General features: G+C 39.9%; 1 protein-coding gene across 1 annotated transcript in view; it reads left to right on the top strand.

Annotated features, from left to right (window-relative positions):
- MMP2 (matrix metallopeptidase 2) overlaps positions 1 to 22356 on the top strand; it is a 50407-nt gene extending 28051 nt beyond the window's left edge. The window contains exons 7-13 of the mRNA XM_073307587.2: positions 1967 to 2140; positions 3552 to 3707; positions 6961 to 7090; positions 13139 to 13275; positions 15567 to 15726; positions 19636 to 19745; positions 21641 to 22356. Coding sequence (XP_073163688.1) covers positions 1967 to 2140; positions 3552 to 3707; positions 6961 to 7090; positions 13139 to 13275; positions 15567 to 15726; positions 19636 to 19745; positions 21641 to 21744 — 971 coding nt within the window. The 3' untranslated portion in view covers positions 21745 to 22356. The remainder of the gene's footprint in view (positions 1 to 1966; positions 2141 to 3551; positions 3708 to 6960; positions 7091 to 13138; positions 13276 to 15566; positions 15727 to 19635; positions 19746 to 21640) is intronic.
- Positions 22357 to 23963: the final 1607 nt, after the last annotated feature.

The raw sequence follows: 23963 nt of genomic DNA, 5'->3' as shown, positions 1-23963 counted from the left end.
CACTGAGGAATAAGGGGAAGAAACATCCGCCCTACAGGCCTATAAAGTTGGGCTGCAGCACACTATAATCAGAATCTAGAGCAGGGGTTCTCAAACTTCATTGCACCATGACCCCCTTCTAGCAATAAAAATTACTACATGACCCCAGGAGGAGGGAATTGAAGCCTGAGCCCACCTGAGGACCACTGCCCCAGGCAGGAGGGCAAAAGCCTGAACCTCACGGTCCTGGGCAGGGAAGCCAAAGACATCACTGTCCCGGGTGGGGTGACCAGAGCCAAAGCCCAAGGGCTTCAGCCCCAGTTGGGCGGCCTGTAACCTGAGCCCTGCCATTCAGGGCTGAAACTCTCAGTCTTCAGACCTGGGCGGTGGGGCTCAGGCTTCAGCTTTGGGCCTGGGCAGTGATCCACTTTGGGGTCCCAACCCACAGTTTGAGAACTGCTGGTCTAGAGGCTGGAATAGCCGTAACAGCCCATGGATAGCCACTAAGCAGTTTTATGGTTCAGTGGATCTGTTCTAGTTTTGGATGCAGTGGCCATTTCTCTGGCCTTCTCCCAATGCAGAGAGCTGTAGAGATGGTCACAAAGACATGCAAGGGAATATGGTGTCTTTTTGTACTGGGTCTCTGTAGCCCCTGTAAACCTGTTTCACCCACTTCAGTGCTGTAGGTGGAGGATTTGAGCATTAGGACTTTGCTTCATTTGCCTAAGTGCCTTATATATTTTCCTTATGTCCATATAAAACAAATTGTTGATATAAAATTAATGTTACTACTTGCATTAGCTTCTGTTCAGGAACCATTACCACATAAACAACTGACGGGATGTGTCCCAATTAGCATTAAACCTGGACTTAGAAATATTTGTTACTGTGCTGTGTGTATTGTATGCATTATTGAACACTACAAGCTGGAGTTTCATGACTGCAGGAGAATTACATACATTCCACCACTAAATAATTATGTATTTAAATTTCTAAGGCAATGTTCGGCTGCCAACTATCATTTGAATCCTGTACAAGAACAAGTGACTTTACAACAGCTAGCTAGTACTGTACATGTGTTAAAAAGGCAAATGATTTTTTTAATGGGGGGGGGGTAGGGGGAGTGTATTCTCTGTTTGTGATACTTGCTTTAGAGTATAATTTCTACTTTGGGTACACACAAGTACAACTGTGGTCTTCCTGATGCACTATGCTCAAATAGACATACATGTTTGCACACATAAACATATATACATGTCTCTCTCTCTCTCTGTATGTATGTTTACACATGAGTACCATATGTAAGTGTGGGTGGATATGGTAGAGTAGGAAGACAAAAGTGGTCTCCATGAGTACCAAAGGTAGAAATTTTACCCCACAGCATGTATCACTTATAGCTTATATCCTTTTCATTAGAGTTAGTTTAAAAACTACAGCTTTTAAATTGATCCTTTCTATCAATACACCTCAACTATCTCAGCGTGCAAGATCTGACTTTTTGACTCCTCTAAGATCTTCTTTTGTCCTTAGAAGCTAATTAAACCTCAGTTTCACAATCTGCTGATATATAACAAAATGATAAAGTTTCTATCAATACATCTACTTGTGGAAGACACGTGAAAGCATTATCAGAAAAGATCTTATTAATTAGGCTGATACCAGGTCATTTGTTAATCAGTTCCCTCTCCAATTGCACATGCCATTGAGCTGCCGTAGAGTAACTGCTTCTTTTAAGTGGTTGCCAGTTGCAGTTTTTGTCTTTAGCTTCAGTGGCTTTAGCAGGAACAGTTAGACTTTATCTCTCTTTTCCTCTGTTGCAGGCAATTTCCTTTTCAAACTGTCATTTTCAGTCACAGTTTCCCTGTTTGTTACAACAGTTCAGATTTTCCAGTTGCTTTCTGGGCTTAGGTATGATTTAAGAGAAGTTTTATGTCACAAAAGCTGGTTGATTCTCTACTTATTGTATTTAAATATTATTTCCCCATAGCAATGTCAACGGTTGGTGGAAATTCAGAAGGAGCTCCTTGTGTATTTCCTTTCATTTTCCTTGGCAATAAGTATGAATCCTGCACAAGTGCTGGACGTAGTGATGGCAAAATGTGGTGTGCTTCCAGTGGTAACTATGATGATGACCGCAAATGGGGCTTTTGTCCAGATCAAGGTAACACAGTTTCTTGAAATACTTGAAACCCTTTAACAATGTGTATTACTCCCGCCTCTGTCTCAGGCTAACCACAGATAGAAGAACATTGACCAAAATGCTGTGAGTAATGGATGTAATTGGCATGACATCCTGGATAAGTTTGGGCCCATATTTATAATTCATGTACACTTGCATGACTTTCCCTAAAAATTTGGGAATGCATATTTTACTTTTGAAAATAAAAGAACACTCTCTGAGTACATCAGGCACCCAAAGTTAGGTTTTGGAAAAAGCTTGTCAAAATAAATACATACAAATGTTCGCATGATATTTTTAAAAGACAACAAAGGAAACAGGTTTTTTAATCATAAATGTTCCCTTAAAGCAGTGGTGGGCAACCTGTGGCCCGTGGGCCGCAGGTTGCCCACCACTGCCCTAAAGGCTAGTAGAAAAAAACGCCCAAAGCCCCCCAAAAACCCACATCTCTTGAAAATGTGGGGAAAAGATTTTTTTAAATAAATTCTTTTCATTTTAATAATCTTTGGTGTTATTTGTAAATAAATTAGAGATCTTTTTAAATGCAGTATTTGCAACTTTTACCAACAATTGCTAAATTTGGGTATCTGATATACAGAAGCATTTTCCATTTTCTTAGAACAGGAAATAACTGCTATATTCAGACACTGTGATTTGGTAACTGTTGGTAAAATGCTGCCCTTTTGCAATATGGATGATTTTTCACCTATCGGTAGTACTTTAACAGTACTGAATCAATGCCCTTCTGTACTAATAAAGATTATGGAGGTGACAACGTGGTGTTGACAAATATGTACTAGACTCTAAGATGGCAAACAAAATTACTAGTGACCTAAGGTAGGTTTTAAACTCAGAAATCCACAGGTGAAAGGCTACTGCACTAATCCTAGGCCTCCTCCCACCTCATCTTATTTTCAACTCAAGCAAGACAAATAATGAAAACAGCTATTTTGTTAAAATAAAATAAAAAAAAACAGTAGATCTGTATATCCCCTGGATGGTTTTTAATGATTGAAAGCAAGATTCAAGGTCCAGATTAATTCTTCCATGCTAAATAAATCAAACGTTTCACTTAAACTACTTCCTTCCTTCTCAGAAGTACTAAGTTAATGTTCAAGGGCACTTTACATGGGAGACAGTGAAAGTATATGCACGTGTCAACTGTACAATAGGATTTAAAAGAAATCTTTCTGTAGAATGAAATTTCCTAAGACTTGGCAACATGCATGGCATGTTTATTATTATTATATGAAATTCCACATCAAGCAATATTTATTATGGGAATCTTTTAGTGGAGTGAGGAGTGGTGGCAATTTTATGGGACTAGCATAATAGAGGTAGTATATCTTTATTTGGATACAATCAACCTGTGTTGACTCATTGTGTTGTTCAGGTTACAGTCTTTTCTTGGTTGCTGCTCATGAATTTGGCCATGCCATGGGACTAGAGCACTCCGAGGACCCAGGAGCTCTAATGGCTCCAATCTACACATTTACCAAGAACTTCAGACTATCTCAGGATGATATTAAAGGAATCCAGGAACTTTATGGTAAAGTATTCAGCATCTATCAAAAGTACAGGCTGCTCTATTGTTTTCAGATGCTATTGTAAATAATGTGCACTTCTGACCAATTAGGGATGCAAATTTCCATTTCCTTGCCTGCCTCACTCAAGATATTGTTAGTGTTCCTACTTCCCATTAATGGTACAATTCAGTAACAAGTGGCCACTTAAGCTTCTGAGCTGTGAAAGCCCCAGAGCTGCATAGGTTAATCCCAAATCTTTAGGTGGAACTTTCAAAGGCCCTCTCTCTCTTTGGCTGTGAAACGCCATACTGGGAATTGTGGGCTACTTGTTCTCTAACATGGAGTCCTTAACTCAGGAGTCATGACCAGGTGTCAGGGGATCATAATCTCCTTGCCCTACATATTGCTAAATGGGGTGGTCTGTCTTGACTAAATGGCAGAGGGCAGTACAAGGGTCCTGGTATGGACCCTCCCCACTCTCCCCATGGGCCGCAGCCCTGGGGGAGAGGAGCTCTTTCTTTCTCCCTGCTGAGGAGTTCTGCGTCCTGCACCATGCCCCACCCCCAGTGCAGGAGGAGCTCACTCTGCAGCCCCGGGGGGGGAGAAGCTCTCTGCCCCCCCTCCCCTTTTTTTCTATTATGGTATTTCCTCCTAACATGCAGTGCACAAACTCAGTGAGTCATACACGTATCCCCATAACGTGAGGTTATGGATGTACGTACACCTACTTGGTTTGCACATGTTCCCCCCATATGGTTAAGGAGCCCGTATTAGAAGTGGATTAAAGATACAGTTCATTGAAATAGTGAATACGCAGCTGTTTATTTCTTTGCATATGATGCATGTGTTGATATGGTTTAATGTGTATAATGTGTGTGTGTTTAATGTGCTCCCCCCAGCAAGAGGTAACATTTAAATTCCTGCCCACACCCCTGTTTCTATGGGAGATGTGCATGCACAGTTCCGGGCAGAACCTGGGCCTAACATGGGGGTAGACATTTCCCAAGGACAGTGTACTACCTACCATCAGCCAGAGAAAACTTCATGCCAGATATTCAGCTCTTCATTTAGTCTCCTTAAAGCAATGGGGTGATAAAGGTTAATGGCTGGGTATACACTTTTCTTCTTCTGACACCAACCAGGGAGGTCACTCTTTTAGCCTGTAAAGGACATTTAAGTCTGTACTCCAAGGGCCTTTTTCGTCGAAAAGCAATGCAAAGAGGGTAAAGCTATTTCACAGATGGAGACACACACGTCATCTTCATCCTCATACAATTGTTTTCAAAGATGGATGCTTCAGAAGATGAGCAATTCTACCTTGTTCATTAAGGAGTCACTCCCTAGACTTAGATACTAGTGATTGTTGGTGGTGGTTAAAATGAAAATAAATTGTGCTGGAGGGACAAGTTGCTTTTCATGAGTTTCTTGTCTCTACTCTGCTCAATTTAGTGATTATTCTCCACATGATAGATGTTTCTTGTTATTTCCTGATAAGTTGCAGAACGATATGTGAATAATAAACCTCCTCACCTGATTGATTTATTGATGATGGACCAGAATTTGCTTGTATAATGTGCAGTCTGTTACCTCTATCACAGCCCTATCAATCAGCCAACGATTTAGGTCGTACAACAGGAAAAACAACATGTGTAGATAATGTGTGGAAGGTGATATCTGTATATACAAGATGTTTCTTGTGGTTTCTGTGGGGAAGAAGGGGATATCAGATATTTGTATTCTGCATTCATCTTTAATATTAATTTATTTTTCTCCAGAGATCATTTTAGCTTATAGTTCATGGTGGTGGTTTCATGACTTTGATCAGTTAAAATCCATTCAGTCTGTACACTTGGTAAACTACTGTGTAGGGTTGCAAATACCTCTGAATAGAAGGCTGCTGATCAGTTTGAAAGGATCATATCATTTCTCTAGCCAGGCTTCTCACTTTTCTACCTGCATCACTTCTTAATTACTGGTGCCTTGATTCTGTAGTTCTGGACACCTTAGAAATGCTAATAATAATACCAAATAACCACCAGACATAAGTTCTTTATTCAAAAACCTGACTTGGATCTTCATTCTTTCCAATTCCTGGGCTCTTTAATTACAATTATTTAATCATTTGTGTAAAGTCTGGAGAGCCCAACCAAGATTGGACCTCATTGTGCAAGGTGCTGCACATAAACAGAAAAAGTATCCCTGCTTGGAATATTTTACAATCTAAATAGACAAGACAAAGGGATGAAAGCAGAAAAGGATGCAGCATACTACCAAAAGATTGGGAAGTGAGGCACACTAAGGTTAAGTGGTATTCAAAGTTCATAGAAAAAAGGCTCTGGAAGAGCTCAGAATTTAACCCAACTCTCTTAAGTCACAGGTCTAAGCCTTAACCAGAAGACCATCCTTCCTGCCTCTTTAAGTAACTGAAGTAATACTTTAACTCAAAGAACTTTTCATTTCTGCAAACAAACTTGTATTTTGCTTTTGGGATTATATTCATTACACATTTCCTAGCATTATTCAGAGCTACATAAAATCAGCCGGAGTCACATTTTGTTTAATGATGTAAAACCACCTGATTGCTAAGGAGCAGCCAGATGCTACACCAGGCAATGCAGCTGCGGCCAAATAACAAAACAAAATAAAATCCAACAGATGGCAAAGTGCATGTTTTGAAGAGAACATTTTGATTCTTAATAAGGGGAGAAAGGCTATAAATGGCTCAAAATGGGTATTTATGACTTGCAAACTATTAGCAGGCTGGAAAAACTGCAGTACAAAAAGCTGGTATGTATAGTACTCCTTATTCAGAATTATCTGCACATCAGCTCAGATACCACGGCATAAACTTTAGTTTGTTATATTTTAAACTACGCCATCACTGAGAAAAAAATTCTCAAAATTAATAATTGCAAATTGCTACCAAAAATTGTCAGCCCTGAAAATCTTCCAGACTAAATAGACAAGATCAACTATGAGTAGGAGGGGAAATACAGTCACATAGAAGTGACGTGTCTTGACAAAGGTCACACAGCAGGTTAGTGGCAGTGCTTGGAATAGACTCCTTCTGCCCCAAGACCTTCTGAGTCCTAATCTAGTGCGCTGTCCACTGAAGTACACAGCCTCTGAAACATTTTCTAATTTCTATCAAATATACCCTCCAGACAACTGAAGTGATTGCTTCCCTTAAACGATTTATAGCAGTTGGGGGGTCTTCACATTACTAGAACAACAATACACTCAAACATTACAGTATAAATCTGTTCTTCATTGTAGGAGGATCCACTGATTTTGGGCCAGATCCAGCTCCAACACTTGGACCAGTCACCCCAGTGTTATGCAAACAAGACATTGTATTTGATGGTATCTCCCAAATTAGAGGAGAAACGTTTTTCTTCAAAGACAGGTAAGTGAGAGAAATTGCTTAGTGATAAGAGGCTGCCATAAAAAAGATGGAGAAAAGTTGTTCTCTCTTGCCACAGAGGGCAGGACAAGAGGCAACGGGTTCAAACTACAGCACAGAAGATTTAGATTAAATCTCAGGACACTAGTCCTAACTGGAAGAACAGTAGGACAATGGAGCAGACTGCCTAGGGAGGTTGTGGAAGCTCCTTTACTGGAGGTTTTCAAAAGAAGGCTGGAGCATCTGTGGATCTTTAGACTAGATGACCCTTGTGGTCCCTTTGAACCCTGTGATTCTATGATTACTTGGAGCAGAAGGAAAGTTTGTGCTATACTGTCAAAGCAATTCTGTAAAATTCTGGTCGAAAACTGGAATTTCCATCCAAGAGAAAATTCAAAATTCTGAACAAACTGAATGTTCTGTTTCAGAACAAAGTGGAAATGGTGAAATTTCCAGTGGAAGGGAAATCGGGAGGAGGGGGTGATTTAGAAATAATCTTGTTTGTTTGTTTAAATGACAGAGAGCCAGGAACCTAGAAGTCCTAGGAGCCTCAGATTTTCAGGGCTTCCAGGCTCTCCTCTGCAGGTTTGGGAGGTTTGTCTAGAGCTGGAGCTGCCAAGGGCTTCCAGGCTCCCATCTCTGCAGTACCTTGGGATCTGCCACAGGGAGCCTGGAAGCTCTGGGGTCCCCAACTCAGAGACGGTCTGAATGGCAGGGGTGCTCCAAGAGCCACTGGCCTTGGGAGCCTGGACTTCCCAGCAGCACGCCAGGTAAGGTGGCAGGAAACCAGGCAGGGTTCCATTGGAACCCACTTGTGTTTTGCCAGAAGTTCATTGAAATAAATATGTTTCTGCAAAATAGTTCAGTTTTGATGAATCAGTCATGAAAAAACATTTAGTCAGAAAATTCCCAACCAGCTCTAGTTGGGGGGAGTGTAAACAGCACCTTTGTGCTCCCCACCCCACATTGCTTATTTACACCAAGCATTTGCTGGCTATAGCTAAGGTTCTGGCCATGTGCATATAGAGTGTGTGTGTGTGTGTGTGTGTGTGTGTGTGTGTGTGTGTGTGTGTGTGTGTGTGTGTGTGTGTGTGTGTGTGTGAAACTCAAACACAACAGCTCAGATTTAGGACTATAAATTGAACCTGGCCAAACTATCCAATGGAACTGACCCATCCAATTTAGTGTCTGCGAGTTGCAAAAAGTAACACAAAATAAAAGAGTGAAAAGTACATTCATTGTTCCAATAATCCAATGTTTTATTATTGCCACAAAAACAGACAACTCTGTTATACAGGAGAGTAGACTAAATAATCATAAAGGCTCTTTCTGGCTTTAAATCTATGAACTCAGCTTATGTGTTTATGTACATGATATGTGTGGGGGAGTATATATGTATGCACATTCACACTCATTTGTGCTTGAGTAAATTCATTTTAGAAATTATGCTTTTTAATAATAGCTAAAAATGTAAAAACGAATCTAACTTGTTTAAAAGAAGCAGACTCCCTTGTTTAAAACTGCTTATGCAGTGCTGTAAAATATGAAATTGGCATGAATCCGAATGTCAATGGTTATATTATTGTCCCAGATAAACAGGCACAAAGGCCATTTTTCCAGCAGTACTGGAAACCACAACAGCTATGTGCTCGGCTGAAACACAAGAGACTTGGATGCACTGAACAGAATTAAATAACCAACTGGGCATCCTCACAAAATATCTGCAGTGGAGCTTCCGATCTCAGGCCATTCAATAATCATTTGTGCCTGATGGTGTTGTATGCCCAGAAATCTCCTCCACGTTTAATTTGCAGCTGGAACACTTTTGATTTTCTGCAAAATAATTGTGCCTAAGCCATGTTCTTTGATCATCCTTTCGGAGAAAAAGATAGAGCAGAAGGGAGAAGCAAGCTCTTGGGGTCTGATTCACCACTATGTAACTCCACTGGTATAACACCAATAATTTAATGGATTTACTCCCACTTTACATGCATGTGAGATCAGAATCAAGGGCCAAGGTTCGGAAGATTTAACTTTTGTTCTGTTACTGGGTTTCTGGTCGAGTAACAGAGACTGGGGTGACAGATGGAGGAGAGAGGAACACAATAAAGAAACTATGAAGACAACTCTTGCTGAAGCTCCTTTGTGTTGCTATCGGTATAAGGGGCCTCAGAAGATTTCCCTTGGGAAGGAATCTCTGCTGGCACTGGGGCACATAGAAGTTCCTGTGCTATTCCTTTCAGCCCCCAAAAAAGTAGGTGTGGGCAGGGTTTCCCTACAATCTGGTGATGTGCAGCTGCCAGAATGGTCCCTTGTGGTCTGTGGGCGGTTGCACAAGCAGTCCATGGATGGCAAACATTGCAGAAAGCCACCTTTGGACCATTCCATGCTGCAAAGGGCTGGACCCCAGGACCTGAACCACTTCCTGTTTACCATACATATGGCACACACTTCTGCTAGCCTCGATATTTGAGGGCAACCCTCAGCTCAGGCTTCCTTTTAGCTAAACACATGGCCTTTCAATAAAGTCGATCACTTTTAAACAAAACAACAACAAACTTTAAATGCAGGGGGGAAATAATCTGTGGAGGCAAATTTGTTTCATTGCACAAAAGTAACTTGAGACGTTTGCAAAACCTGCCTGACTGGCGGCTAGCTCACACCATTTCTGAATTGTGGTATTAAAATTGGTACTCCAATGCCACACGTATCATTTTTAGCACTGAATTGTCAGCCAGGCCCCAAGCCAGCCTCCATTTTTGCCAGTGGAATATTGCTGGTGTAAATGGGTAGTCATTTAGGCCCAGATTTGTCAAGGTATTCATGTGTTCAGCATTGCAACACCTAACTGACTTAACAGTGTAAGTACCATTTTCAAAAGTGATTTAAGCATTTAGATTCTAAGCCCCTTTGACTTTCAGATCCTGATTCAGGAAAGCACCTTAGTACTGCACTGGATATTAACATTGCACAAAAATACAGCCATAATTATTTTCTGGTACAAATGGAGTTCACAAATAGAGGCCATCTCTGAAAACAGATCCTACTAAAAACAGTTTCCCAGCCTTTAAAATCCAAGATTCCTGAAGAAATCTCCACTCAATCTCCTGGGAAAGAGAGAGAGGAGGCTGGCAGGTGTATAAATACGCCATACTTAGTTTCCTAATGTAGGGCACCTCTGCTGAGCCCAGCAACAGCCTCTTGCAGTTCCTCTCCAACTCTCTCCCCTCCTTCCTTTGTTTGGCAGCTGCTAGTGGTAATGCAGGTCATAGCATTAGTGTAATCAGCAATTGCCTAGCTTTAATCAACTATATTATTCACATAGGTCTCTTACACTTGAAACTCACGGGCAAGTATGAATGTGTATATATGAGGCATCAGCTGTGCCAGGTCAACATTTTATAAGATACAAAATCATAGGGAAATATGAAATTCAACATGCAGTCAGTATAATTTAGTTGTTCCAAGAACAATATAAAAGACTAAAACAAATTGTTCAAACTGATTCATACTTTATCTAACATTCAGCAAAGACAGGGTGTGACTACTTATTTGTTTTACTTTGGAATTCATTTGCCTATCAGTCTCCTGGATTTCCCAACATTAGGGAGAGAAGGCAGAAAACAACCTTGTGATCCATTTCTGGAATTAAGAAATAACCCTGAATCATGGGGCCTGTGACTTTTATGACTCACCCACCTTAATAATAAAATTTACCAAAGAATCCAATTTTTATATCACACAGATAGAAGACTGAGAGAGGACTAAAGAGAAAGACTAGATGAGCTCTTCAAAACAAAGGGTTTTGTTTTTGTTTTTCCTCTCCATACAAATGTATGTAGAATCAAGAAATGAGGGAAGGGAAATACTGTGCATATGTGCTACTCTACATAAGCAAGAGGTCTGGTATTAAAAGACCTGCCAGCCCTTCCAGTGAGGATGTATGAAGCAATCTTATGAATCAGTAGAGCTGGGAAGAAATTGGAATTTGTGTTCAGTGAGAAATTCCAGCATTTAGAAATGTTTTTTCATTCAATTGGAACAAAAAAAACATATTCAAAATTTCCTGCAAAATGAAAAGTCCAAAAAATTTAAATTCAGAGCCACTGAATCATTTTGTTTCACTAATGTAAAAACATAATATATTGTATGCATTATATGTATATGTAATATACACTATTAAATTAATATTTCATGTAAAAGTCTAAACAAAATGTTTCAACATTATTGAAATGAAACAAGAAAGTTCATTTCTCCTTTTTTGCCATTGAATTTTTTTGCTGGAATCAACACGTAACCACAAAATGTATCAATTTTGACTAAATTGCATTTTCCAACAGCAAACTGTTGTGTCAAAAATGTGGACTCCATTCATTAGAAAGGGGCTTTCAAACCCTTCTGGGCTCTGGGAGGTTTAGAATCCTAATGTGGATATGGATCCCTGGCCCTTTTCTCTGACTAGAACCTAAATTTGATCCAAACTTAGCAAAGGGGAGCAGAGTCACTAACATGGATCAGAATTCTGCAGTTTAGGCCCTTCTCTAAGGCTAATCATTTATTAAAAGCTATATATGTAGTGGCAGATATGTGTTACATGGAGTTCCTTATGTCACATGTGATCTGCTTTTCTGTGAAAGAAAAGAAACATATAATAGGCAATAGGAAAAGGACTCTTTTCATACAGTGTATCAGTACATTTGCTTTTTTTTTTTGTCGTCCTGCTATAGCTACTCTGATTACTTCATTAAAAATAAAAATGAAATTGATGTTTATACCTGTGGAAAAATAGAACACATTAAGACATCATTATCCCAGTTATTAAGACTGTATCTCAGGTTATATCGAACAAAACTTTTGTAAAAAAAGAGGAAAAGTAATACACATTTAGCCATTTGCTGTCTTGCTCATATCAGCTACTACACCCGATTATCATAATTGTTTAATTTTAGAAATGAGACAAAACCCTGTCGTACTTATAAATACATATTAAAATGCTCTCAACGTGTGTCCTTGCTAGCTCCATTTGTTCATTGTCAGATTTCAGCCGATGGTGGTACAGCAATCTATAAAGGCCAGTTAGGGCCTGATCCTCCAATGTTTAGGCCACCCTGAAATACAATTTCAGACTCTGAGAGTTTCATGAGGAAAGGGTTCCAGGTAGGGGTGAGCAGAACGGGCCCATTTTTTCAGCTCCTACTTTTCAGACTGATGAACGCTGGATTTGACCTGATGATTTGTTTACAAGCTACCAGCTAATGTACGTTGCAAGAGGGATTCAGCTAGCTTGTTGATTTTTCATCTTAAAAAATTGGCAAACTGCTGTAAGCTTTTGTTCTGTTGACGGGGAAAAGGCTGTTCCTTCAGCAGGGGAGGAAAACAGTAGTGCCTTTGTTACTATCTAGTGCCTTCTACAGAATGCCCTGCCACTGAAAGACGATTACAGGTTTTAAAATCATAACTCAAATTGAGGATACCGCTTGTACACAAAATAAGCATTTCTCTAATGAACATTTTTAATGTTTAAGGTTTCTCTTACAGCCAAGCTCCCTTCCCAGCTGCTTGATAGATAGTTCTTCGATTTGAACTTTTCGTCACTACAATAATAATGGCAAGAGCAATTCATGGAATGCAAATGTCTGCATTTGTCAAATGCTTGTCCATCTGCTCCATACACAACAGCAGGATAACTGTAATCATGTCACTGCCTTGTAAATGGTTCTATTTGTACAAGTGAAGCACAGAATACATTTTACTCTGGCGCAAGAAGCCACGTGAGCCCTTTGGCCATCAATCTACTCCATTTCAGTGGGGTTCCGGCGTGCGGCAGATTATGCAGCCATTCCATTAGCATGCGGCAGGAGGATTCATTTAACCTCTCAGGCACCGTTTTGAATGTATAGCCAAGCAGTTATAAGTTTGTGCTGCTGTTGCTAGACCATGTGAGAGCATGTGCGTGTGCTTGCACATAGGTCTTTGCCAGATATGATGAGAAACAGATGTGCTGATGAATCAATTCATTGTAAAGCCTGTGCCATTTTCTGTTCTGTTCAGATTCATGTGGAGGACTGTAAACCCCCGAAATAAACCCACAGGTCCCTTGCTTGTTGCTACATTCTGGCCAGAGGTGCCAGAAAAAATCGATGCTGTCTATGAGGCCCCTCAGGAAGAGAAGACAGTGTTTTTTTCAGGTATTGGTTTCAAGTTGTAAACATAGCTTGTATAAGCGCTGCATTCAAATTCGATCTTTTAAATGCTAAGCTGGATCAGGGACATGTACCTCTGAGGCCATATCAGATCTGTTATGAATGTCAGATTTCAGCCATTCCTTTCCTAGGACTAAAGGTCCAGAACCTGCAAGTTGCTGAGCACCCTCCACTGCCATTAACCCCCTGGGAGCTGAAAGGCTGTTAGCATCTTGAAAGAAAAGCTCAGCAACATGCAGAACCTGGATTACTCAGAGAGGCAGAGAGGATGCATGCGGGCATGCTAGCTAGCTTGATGGGAGAGGATAATAATAGATACAAATCAGTATACTATCCATTTTAACATGGTTGGAGTCATATATATGCTCCAGCTAGCCTAGCCAAACTAGTGCAGCTGGGAGGTTGTTTTCAATGTTTGGAAAACTGAGCCAGCAAAAACTAACCTCCAGAATCCATTGCAACATGACTAAACATCTCCAACCATGGAAAAAACACATGGTTGATGCTGCTGTACATTTTCTGCACAGGAGGGGAAAGTATTGGTAATTTATTCCACGTTTTATTGGCTATTGGATTAAGCTACATGATAAAAAATAAAAACTCAGCACAGTCAAAATGCTTTGATATGCCATCTCCAGTAAATATTATTGTTAGCTGTTGGGGACTTCGGAGATTTATTTTGTTTGGTTTGGTGTGGGGGGTTTTTTTGTTTGCTTGTTTGGTTTTTTTGTTTTGTTTTGCTTTTGGATTTTACATTTTCCAGGGAAATGCAATTGCTTTAGAAGAATTCTAAACAGGAAAGACTAGCAAACACTAAAAGATCAGTAGGAAACTGCCTGTAGCCCAAGTACCCTAAAATCCTTTGTACAGGAGCATCCACATTTTGCTCCTGAAAGGCCACGCTGGTAACTTACAGGATGGAGAAGATTATCCTGGGAAGCTGTGACTATAAAAAGATTTGGGGGTTGTAGTGGATAATCAACTCAACTTTGAGCTCCTACTGTCCTCTGTGGCCAAGATAGCTAATGCAATTCTGAGATGCCTATACAGGGGAATCTGAAGTAGAGCAGAGTCTATGAGTACCTACAAGAGGAACAAATATTTAATAATGGGCTCTAGTCTAGAAAAGAAAGGTAAAACCCGATCCAAGTTCAAGCTAGACACATTCAGACTGGAAATCAGGAGTAAATTTTCAATGGTGAGAATAAGTAACCATTGGAACAATCTAAGCTGGGCAAGGTGGATTCTCCATCACTGACCATTTTAAAATCAAGATTGGATGTTGTTCGAAAAGCTCGGCTCTAGGAATTATTTTGAGTTAGTTCTATGGCCTGTGTTGTACAGGAGGTCAGACGAGATTATCACAATGATCCCTTGTGGCCCTGGAATCTGTGAATCTATGAGTTTGCTAGGAACTTCAGTGTTGCACCTTACACCTTTCTCATGTTATATAACTTACTTCCGGATCCAACTCCCAGTGAAGTCAATGGAAAGCTTTCTGACATTCATAATTATTGTAATATAATTATGGCCAATAGAAATATTCTCTCATGGTGAAAGCTTCCATGGTCACCGGCGGGTAATCTCACTGGCGTCAATGGGAATATTCACTGAGTAAGGTACCAATCAATGTAAAGGTTGCAGAATTTGGCCCTTTGATTTGTATGTATTTTGGGTCATATTAGAAAGTTTTCCTGAATCAAGGACCACAGAATCAGGGCCTTTTAAAATGGAGATATAGACGACCACTTAATATATGATATTCTTGTATCTAACTCGATGGATGAATAGAAATTTCTGAACTAAACAAACCACAGATACATGGAGAGGGTACGTGTGGGATATGGGCTGCATTTGGCCTTCAGACTACCCTGCTTTAAGACTTCATCATCCAACCAGATTATCATTGTTAATTATTTGTATTACAGTAAACCCAACTGACAGCAAAGCCTATGCATGCTCATAGTCAGAGGCACTCCCTGTCCCCGAAAGCTTACAATCTAAATAGACAAGCCAGATGACAAGCAGGAGGGGAAACAGAGAGGAGAAGCTATATGTCCAAAGCCAAGCATCAGGTCAATGCCAGAACCAGGAACAGAACCATAATTCCTGAGCCTCAGTCCAGTTCTCTGCCTACTGGAACACACCATTTACTAGTAATATAAGCAGGATGATAAAAGATCTTATAAAGTGTCACAAAACAGAAATAGCTTTTTTGGTTAATCCACTTTGTAACAGAGTTAACTACCATGTAACTAAGTGTTTTTCCCACTTAGGAAATGAGTACTGGGTTTATTCAGCCAGTACTCTGGAGAGAGGATATCCAAAGAAACTCACCAGTCTGGGTTTACCTCCTGAGGTACAAAACGTCAATGCAGCTTTTAACTGGAGCAAAAACAAGAAGACATACATTTTTGCAGGAGACAAGTTTTGGAGGTGAGACACATTACAGTTAAGGTGGTGAGCCCTTAACTAAGCTCACAGCTGTTGCGGTGGATCCTTGTTCTCATTTAGGCTCAGGTGTTTGCTGCAAAATGTTTTGCCAGACAAGAGCCTAAAAAGATTATATCCCTTGGCAGCAGAGAAACAAGGTGGTCAGGTGACAAGGCCTGGAATAAATCTCTGAGATTTTCAGAGGCACATACAGCAGCTAGGTAAAAGTCACTGGCAGTTAAGCATCTAACTGCCATCTGTGCCTTTGAAAAATCTCCCCTTAAACCACTATTCCTGAAGGACATTGGACATAAAAATGGGGAAACAAGGGATGATATAAGGCTAGCAAACTTTGGGATAACTGCTTTTCTTGTCACAACAGAAATAACAAAGGGCTAACATATTTGCTTTACTTATCCAGCTGGTGCTGAGGGGAGCTGGGCACATCCTGCCAAAATATATCTGTTAATCGTTTGTCAAATCTTAGTTTGAAATTTATTTTGACAGCATCTGCAATCCTTTTCATATGTTTTCTATGCACAGCGAGGCAAGCACCTTTTGTAAGGATGTCCACAGATACCCAGAAATACTAGCGTGTATATTAATGTACCCTAAGAGTCATGTTGGAAATGCCTGTCAGGGAGTTAAAATAATGTTATGAAACATAAGTAACCAAATGCAGAATTCAAATGTCATATTATTATTTTTGTTATTTATCACATATTATGATGGTGCCTAGAGGTTCTAACAAAGATGGGATCCTTTTATGCTAGGCATAGTAGTTACATATAGTAAATGACAGTTCCTGCACCAAAGAGCTTATATTTTAAATAAACAAGACAGACAAAGGCTGGGAGAAATTAAGGATTATCCCCATTTTACAGAAAGGCAATTGAAGCACAGAGAGACTTGACTAAAGTCACATAGAAAGTCTGTGGCAAACCTGGGGACTGAAACCAGATTTCCTGAAAATTATTCTTCCTTCCCAAATAATCAAAGTAATACTCAAAGAGTTGCACAGCAGGAAGTTTTGGCTAACTTTGTGCTACAAGGAAAGGACAGCTCCTTCACACCCATCCCTGACTAGAAAGTCTAACTGAGTCCCATGCTAGAAGGAAACGTTTTTAACCGTGGGTCTATGAGTGTGATTAAAATAGTATCAAATATCTTACGTTGTATCTGAAGAAAACTGGACCCATTTTATTTGATTTAGTGGAGTTGCAGGAGTATAACTGTCAGCAGGTTTGGGCACAAAAATAGGTTCTTAAAATTAGTTACCGGTCTGAGTGCTTCACTGAACTGCGGTGACTTACCTAAGGAATACACATCAAGAAAGGAGTAGAGCTGGGAGCAGAATCCAGAGGTCCTGACATCCTGGCTCCTGCTTTAATCTCCAGACAGACCTTTCTCGCACATGGAATTAGGGCAAGGTTTGGTTTTGAGAACACACACTTTACATTCCAGGTAGAAATAAGAGCCAGTCATTAATTGATAATATAGAAAGACGGAAAAATCAGGAAACTCCTACTACAGATGTAATATATTCCAAAAGTTTCAAGTATTCTTTCAGTGAAATGTAAGCTATATCACACATCGAAGGTATATTTAGGGTGTGTGAATCCTTTTTATATGAACAATAATTTCATGTTGTGAACAGAGTAGATGAAGTGTCTTTTTTATATCCTAGTAGCTATGAATTCCTATAAGTACATAAACTATCCTTTTAGAAAGGTTGCCATTTGAAAGACAAGTATGATTAATTACCTTTGAGAATAGCACTCTTCTTTTCCCCATTATCTGAAAATACAGGCATTGATCTTAAAAAGCAAAAGATTGCTTATCACTCACTTTGAAAATATTAACTATGCAGCTGATCATGTTTCATGTTTTCAAGTATTTACAATATAGCTACTTGTAATACTTCAAATTACAGACCGTGAGTTAGCAAAGCCGCTAGTTTGCTCCTGAGCACTCGCTGTTTTGATTAACTGTACATTTGGGTCTCCAAGAAATTTATCATTCTGATCTCAGACACTATTTCAATCAAAGCCCCTTCCTTATCAATTGCAGTCACTGTAGAATGTATAATTTATTGTTAAGCAACTAAACAGCTTAACTGATTTATATCTGTATAAAGAAGATAGCAAGCAATCAAAAAACATTTGGTAAAAGGCAACTGTGTTTAACACAGACATTATAACCGTAAATATGCAGCTGCTTTATTTTATACAAGTACTCTGCCAGACAGAATGAAAATAGGACTTGGCAAAGTCCTTTTCATGCCATTATCACAAGCTTTAAACTGAGGTATAAGAAGGAAGCCCACTGCCTCCCTTTCAGTGTCTTCAGAACAGGATGGTTTTAAGCCAGGGAGGTTTACTGGGCTGGTGTCTAAACTTTTAAAACTTCATCCCAGGATGGTTTAGCCCCCCCCCCCCCCCCCCCCAAAGTAGGTTTTGCTTAACTAGTAATCGAAAAAATAGTCATGATTTTAAATCTCTCTCTGAATATATGGGCTTAATTTTGATCTAAGTTACATCAGTATAAACCAGGGGTAACAGTCAAAATCGAGAGGAGTTTAGGTGTGTAAAACTAGTAAGGGAGAGGAGAATCAGGCTCTATATAGAACAGGAATATAAACACTTCTGTAGACAATTTGTGTGTAGGAAGTGAGGATGACCATAAAGAGATCAGTCCACTATCACAGTTTAAAATGAGGCTCACTGATGCAATCCTGTACTGGGGGCATAGGTACATCCATTGCTACTGTCCCTTGGTAAATCCTGCATACTCTCCTCTCTCCTCCTTCTGGGAATCAGTCTCAGTTACTAGGTCCATGTGAGGTGGCGAGCCAGGCTATAGCCTCCCTGACCCCTTGGGGATATCCTTAGGGTGACCAGATGTCCCGTTTTTAAAGGGACAGACCTGTTTTTTAGGACTTTTTCTTACATAGGTGCCTATTACCCCCCACCCCCTGTCCCGTTTTTTCATAGTTGCTATCTGGTCACCCTAGATATCCTTCATCCCGAGGGTCACAGAATGGGATTTGTCCCTGTGCTCCTATGTGCATAGGGACAGTCACTTGTGGATTAACTGTATGTGGGCTATGAAAATGGGGGAACGGCTTCTTACATCTTTCCTCTCCCTGTGCACAGGCTAGTCTAGAGCGAAGTGCCCAAAGTGAACAAAGCATGAGATCCTCAACTGGTAGAAATCGGCAAAGCTCCAGTCACTTCAAAAGAATGTTGGAAAGTAGATATGAGTTCAGTGGAGCTAAACTGATTTATACTAGCTGAGGATTTGGCCCCAAAAGTATAATGAATGAAAGTAATTGGGATGGTTTAAATTCTCTGTTTTTCCAAGCTAAAGTATTACTGGTAGTAACACATATAAGGAAGTTTAGCTCTTGTAACCTTTTTATCATCACTGGTAGGGCTGTGTGAAAACAGTGAAGATTTGGGGTGAAATTTCATGCAAAACTATTTATAATTTCATGCTGGGTAATTTTTATGGCTCAGAAATGTCGCTTTGAGTGGCCATTATACATCAAACTGTGCCATTTTGAAAAGTTGCTGGTTGCAGAGCTCCTTCATCGGAATTACGTTTTGAAGTTTAAAATATGAATTTTGGGAACTCGATGTCATTGCTCAGAAAAGACGATCTGTGAGTGAAAGCGAGGTCCATGTTCAGTTCAGAACTGATTGCCTTTTCAAACAGAAAAGCTGAAAAAATTCACAGGATTTTCACAAAATTGGACCAGTTTAGTGAAACTGAAACAGTGTGAAAACAGAGTTACTGAATTTCACATGTGAATGTTTTGTACAGCCACAGTTACTGGTGACTTCCTGAAAGGTAGTGTCAGACGCTACAATTAAATAAAGCCATGTGATTATGGGGCTTTATCTTCTGCAGGTACAATGAAGTAAAGAAGAAAATGGACCCTGGGTTCCCTAAATTAATTGCTGATGCTTGGAATGGAGTTCCAGATAACCTAGATGCGGTGCTGGATCATAGTGGAAGTGGTGAGCGGCAGTCTGTCATAAGTCATTATAGAGCTTCCTTTCAAGAGTGTATTGCCCTTGTCTACTTCTAGACTTCCTGGAGACATTCAATTCTAGTGGTTAATGAACATGCAGCCACTCCGTCATTCTGCTTGGCATGCTGCCAGTTGAAATAAGTTTTTCAGTTAAATATCCCATTGCTCTCAATTTATTCTTTAGGAATTATCAAAAGCTTTAGGAATTATTACATTTCCTGAACGTTTCTGGTTCCTGTAAAAAACAATCATCCTTTCAGATCAGCACCACTTTCATGCAGTACATGTATTTAAAAAGTCTGCTACCATTGATATTGAAAGTATTTAAGCTCCCCTGACACTGGTCCCTTGGAAAGGAAGTCTCTTAGAAATAGGGATTTAGTAGCAAAGGAATTCTTTGATTTTTAGTTCTCATTTTCCCTTTTTAGAAATGGGCAAACCAAATTAGATAACAAGTTCCTCCCCATTCCAAAACCATATTTAAAACAGCCCATTAGAGAACTGGTTGGAGTAGAGATGGGTTTGAACCATATTGTGGAATATGGAATCCTGAGGGGAGTCAGAATCCAAACTTAGGCCCAGAGCCAAATTTTGTCAACTGGAACATATCTCTACTTTGGAGGAGTTTTCTCCACTTGGTTTCCATTGTGGACTGGAAGTGGAAGTAATAATATACCTCAGGAAAGGGTCTTCTTCCAGAATACTTGACCAGAACCAGAATGCCAAAAACCTCATGGGGAAAGAGACTTCTCATGAGAAAGTCGGTGCAATGTTAGATTTTGTCTAAACACCTGAACTTTTGAATTGAATCCAAATTATGAACTGTTGGGGACTTACCCAACATTAACCTCATTGTCAATATAATTTGTATACTGGGTCTTCTTTTTGGCTTTATGTTTTATAAGCCATGTCTTGTCCATGGGTAGCTTGAAGGCCTTAGTTTTTTTTCTGTCACTATGCTCCAGGAGGTTACAAACCTGTTCTATATGTGGAGGAATGTAAAAAAAGAATCAGTCACACACACGCACTATAAATGTGTACGACATAATCCTTAAGGCTTGGACTGGATGTTTGGGTCCACTTTCTCGGCTTTGCACTATTCTGGTGGTTGTGAAGCCTGAAAACCAGATTAGCTGCCTTCCTGTGGATTCTCCTTCTAGTCCAGGATAGGGTCAGCATAAGATCATGCCGCATGGCCTCTGATATAAGAAGTGTTCCAAGAGGAAAGGGCGTGACCAGGAACTCCTTGTGCCCAGGAGATTTCCCCACATGGCTCCTTGGAATCATGGGTGGCCAGTTAGAGTATGTTCCAGCACTGCTCTAATTCTCCCAGGGTCTGAATCAGACCATGGTAAGCTCCAGGACTGGGGGAATATATACAGGTAGCTTGGAGCCGCCTTTGCTTCTTCCATCTTTGAATGTATCTCAGCTGCAGCTAAGGACCTAGTTCATGGTTTTCAGAAGTGGCCTGCCATTTTTGCACTGACAACTTCACAGGCACAAATGTTTGTGAGATGTCACGGAGGTGCCTACCTGTTCGCACCTTCATACCACGTGGCTAAATTTTAAAATGACATTAATTGTGCCAGCAAATATTTGTGTGCATAAAACATAGGCTCACAAAATTGGCTTCCTTCAAAATAAGGCCTCTCTTGATAGCCACTCTGGATTTCATATATATATATATATATATAAGTTATTAATACAAATGTAATTTTAAAAACCCTGTTAAAAACAAGACACAATTTCTTCTAAATATCCTTAGAAAAATTTCTTCTATTCCTATAGGTTTAGCTGAAATAATAAAGAAACAAACAAAAACTATTATCAAGAATTGTGTTTTCCGTAATATATATCCTTCTTTTTTTCCTCTCTTCACAGGGTACAGCTACTTTTTCAAGGACTGGTATTATCTAAAACTGGAAGACACTAGCTTGAAGATTGTTAAAGTCGGCAATGTAAAATCCGATTGGTTGGGTTGCTGAACTGTATAAAATATTAATAACCAAATACTTACTCTGTTTGTTATATGCCTTTTCTGTAACTAGAAATAGACCTGAATGCTAATTAATGGACCAGTCTGGTACTGGTACCAAAACACTAAGTACCAGTACTCTACACTTTCTTTCATCAGATAATTTAAGAGCGTGCACCTCCTAAATATACAAAAGATGTTTACTTACGTATCCCAAAAATAGGGTACAACTTTCCAATTGTCATGATCGTCATAGTGATGCTAGTAGCAGAACATCCATCACCTTTTATTCCCCTGGTGCCTGAATCAAAATCCAGTGAAGTCAATGGAAACTGACGTCTTTGGACCTTGGTTCTGTCTCCTGTAAGGTACCAGTCCCAAATAGGCCCCAGTGACATGTACCAGCAGTGCACTTTGAGGGTTTTTTTTAATACAACTCTGAATATAGATGGACTTGTCTCAACGCTTGTCACCTTCTTGCAGGTTTTGGTCATCGTTTCCATTTATTTACATAGTAATACAGAAAGACTGTCAAAGGCACAGGTTGCCTCAGGATTTGATTTGTGTTGATGCATGATGGAATCATGGCAAGAAACTGTATTAAAAGTATTGTTTTAAAGTACTTTTTATTTTAATATCTTAGTTAAAATTTAGCAATTTGCTTCATGCACTTTGTTACTACTATCACTTGTGTATATGGACAGAATGACTCGGATTTTTGAGGTCGATGCATTATACATAAAAAGCCAAGTACTAATGTTTAACTTGTTTTATTTTATTTTGTTTTGTTTGTTCTCTATAACATTGCGGGCTTTGTTTGTTTATTTGTTTACCTGCTTGCTTATACATTGGGCGATGGAAAATTTTCAATCTACTGCCTGATGGAATGTTTTTATTCATAAAAAAAAAAGAAAATCCCACACACAAAATGCCAATGATACAAATAAAACCAAATGACGCTGTCAGTGATTCTCATAGACATGCTTCCTTGAATTGTTTGAATTTACAAAGCATTTTGGTAGCATGTTAAATTGAGTGTCTGTCAAAGGAAAGACAATATTAACCCACAACAGAAATGCATATCGGAAGCGTTTAGGAACTCAGGTTCAAATGCTCAGTTGGTGACTTCAATAGAGCTGCACCAATTTACACCAATCCAAATATTTCATAGAATCGTATGGTCAGAAGGGACCGCAAGGGTCATTTAGTCTAACCCCCTGCCAAGATGCGGGATTTGTTGTGTCTAAACCATCCAAGATAAACGGCTATCCAGCCTCTTTTTAATAACCTCCAGTGAAGAAGCTTCTACAACCTCCCTAGGCAGTCTGTTCCATTTTCCTACTGTTTTAACAATTAGGAAGTGTTTCCTGAGATTTGATCTAAATCCGCTATGCTGTAGTTTGAACCCATTGCCTCTTGTCCTGCCCTCTGTGGCAAAAGAGAACAACTTATTTCTATCTTTTTTATGGCAGCCTTTCAAGTATCTGAAGTCCTCTCTCATATCCCCCCTTAATCTCCTCTTTTCCAAACTAAAGATATCCAGTTCTTTAAGCCTTTGCTCATATGGTTTGCATTCCATCCTCTTGATCATCTTTGTCTCTTGCCTCTGGATCCTTTCCAGTTTCTCTACATCCTTTCTATACATTGGTGACCAAAACTGGACATAGTACTCCAGCTGAGGCCTAACCAGTGCCAAGTAGAGCGGTTCTATCACCTCCTATGACTTGCATGCTATGCCTCTGTTAATGCAACCTAAAATTGCATCTGCTTTTTCTGAAACAGCACCTCATTGCTGACTCCTGTTGAGGTTGTGATTCACAACTCCTCCCAGATTCTTCTCAGTAATGCTGCTGCCAAGCCAGTTTCCCCCTATTCTGTATTTGTGCATTTGGTTTTTCTTCCTTAAGTGTAGCACCTTACATTTGGCCCACAGCTGCAGAAGAGAGCATTGTACTTCAGCATTTAGCTTCCATGTTTTTCCACTGCAGTAGCCTTTCCAGACAGTGCCATTTGTCCATTAGCCATGCCCTTATTCCCTCAATAGCCTCCTATCACCTTGTCTCTTATTGCCATTGGTCTACAACTTACTTCTCTGGTTAAAGGTGTAAGCAGCCTATGGCTGATGATGTAATTCTGGCATCTGTCAGGACATGATTGAATAAGATTGGGTATGGCATCTGAGCAAGAGACAAAACACATTGCTTCTACAATAGATGGCCTTGCTGATCC

The sequence above is a fragment of the Lepidochelys kempii genome, chromosome 12 (genome assembly GCF_965140285.1).
Source record: "Lepidochelys kempii isolate rLepKem1 chromosome 12, rLepKem1.hap1, whole genome shotgun sequence".
NCBI lineage: Eukaryota > Metazoa > Chordata > Testudines > Cheloniidae > Lepidochelys > Lepidochelys kempii.
Note: the sequence above shows the minus strand (reverse complement) of the source record. Positions and strands in the feature narration are given on the sequence as shown.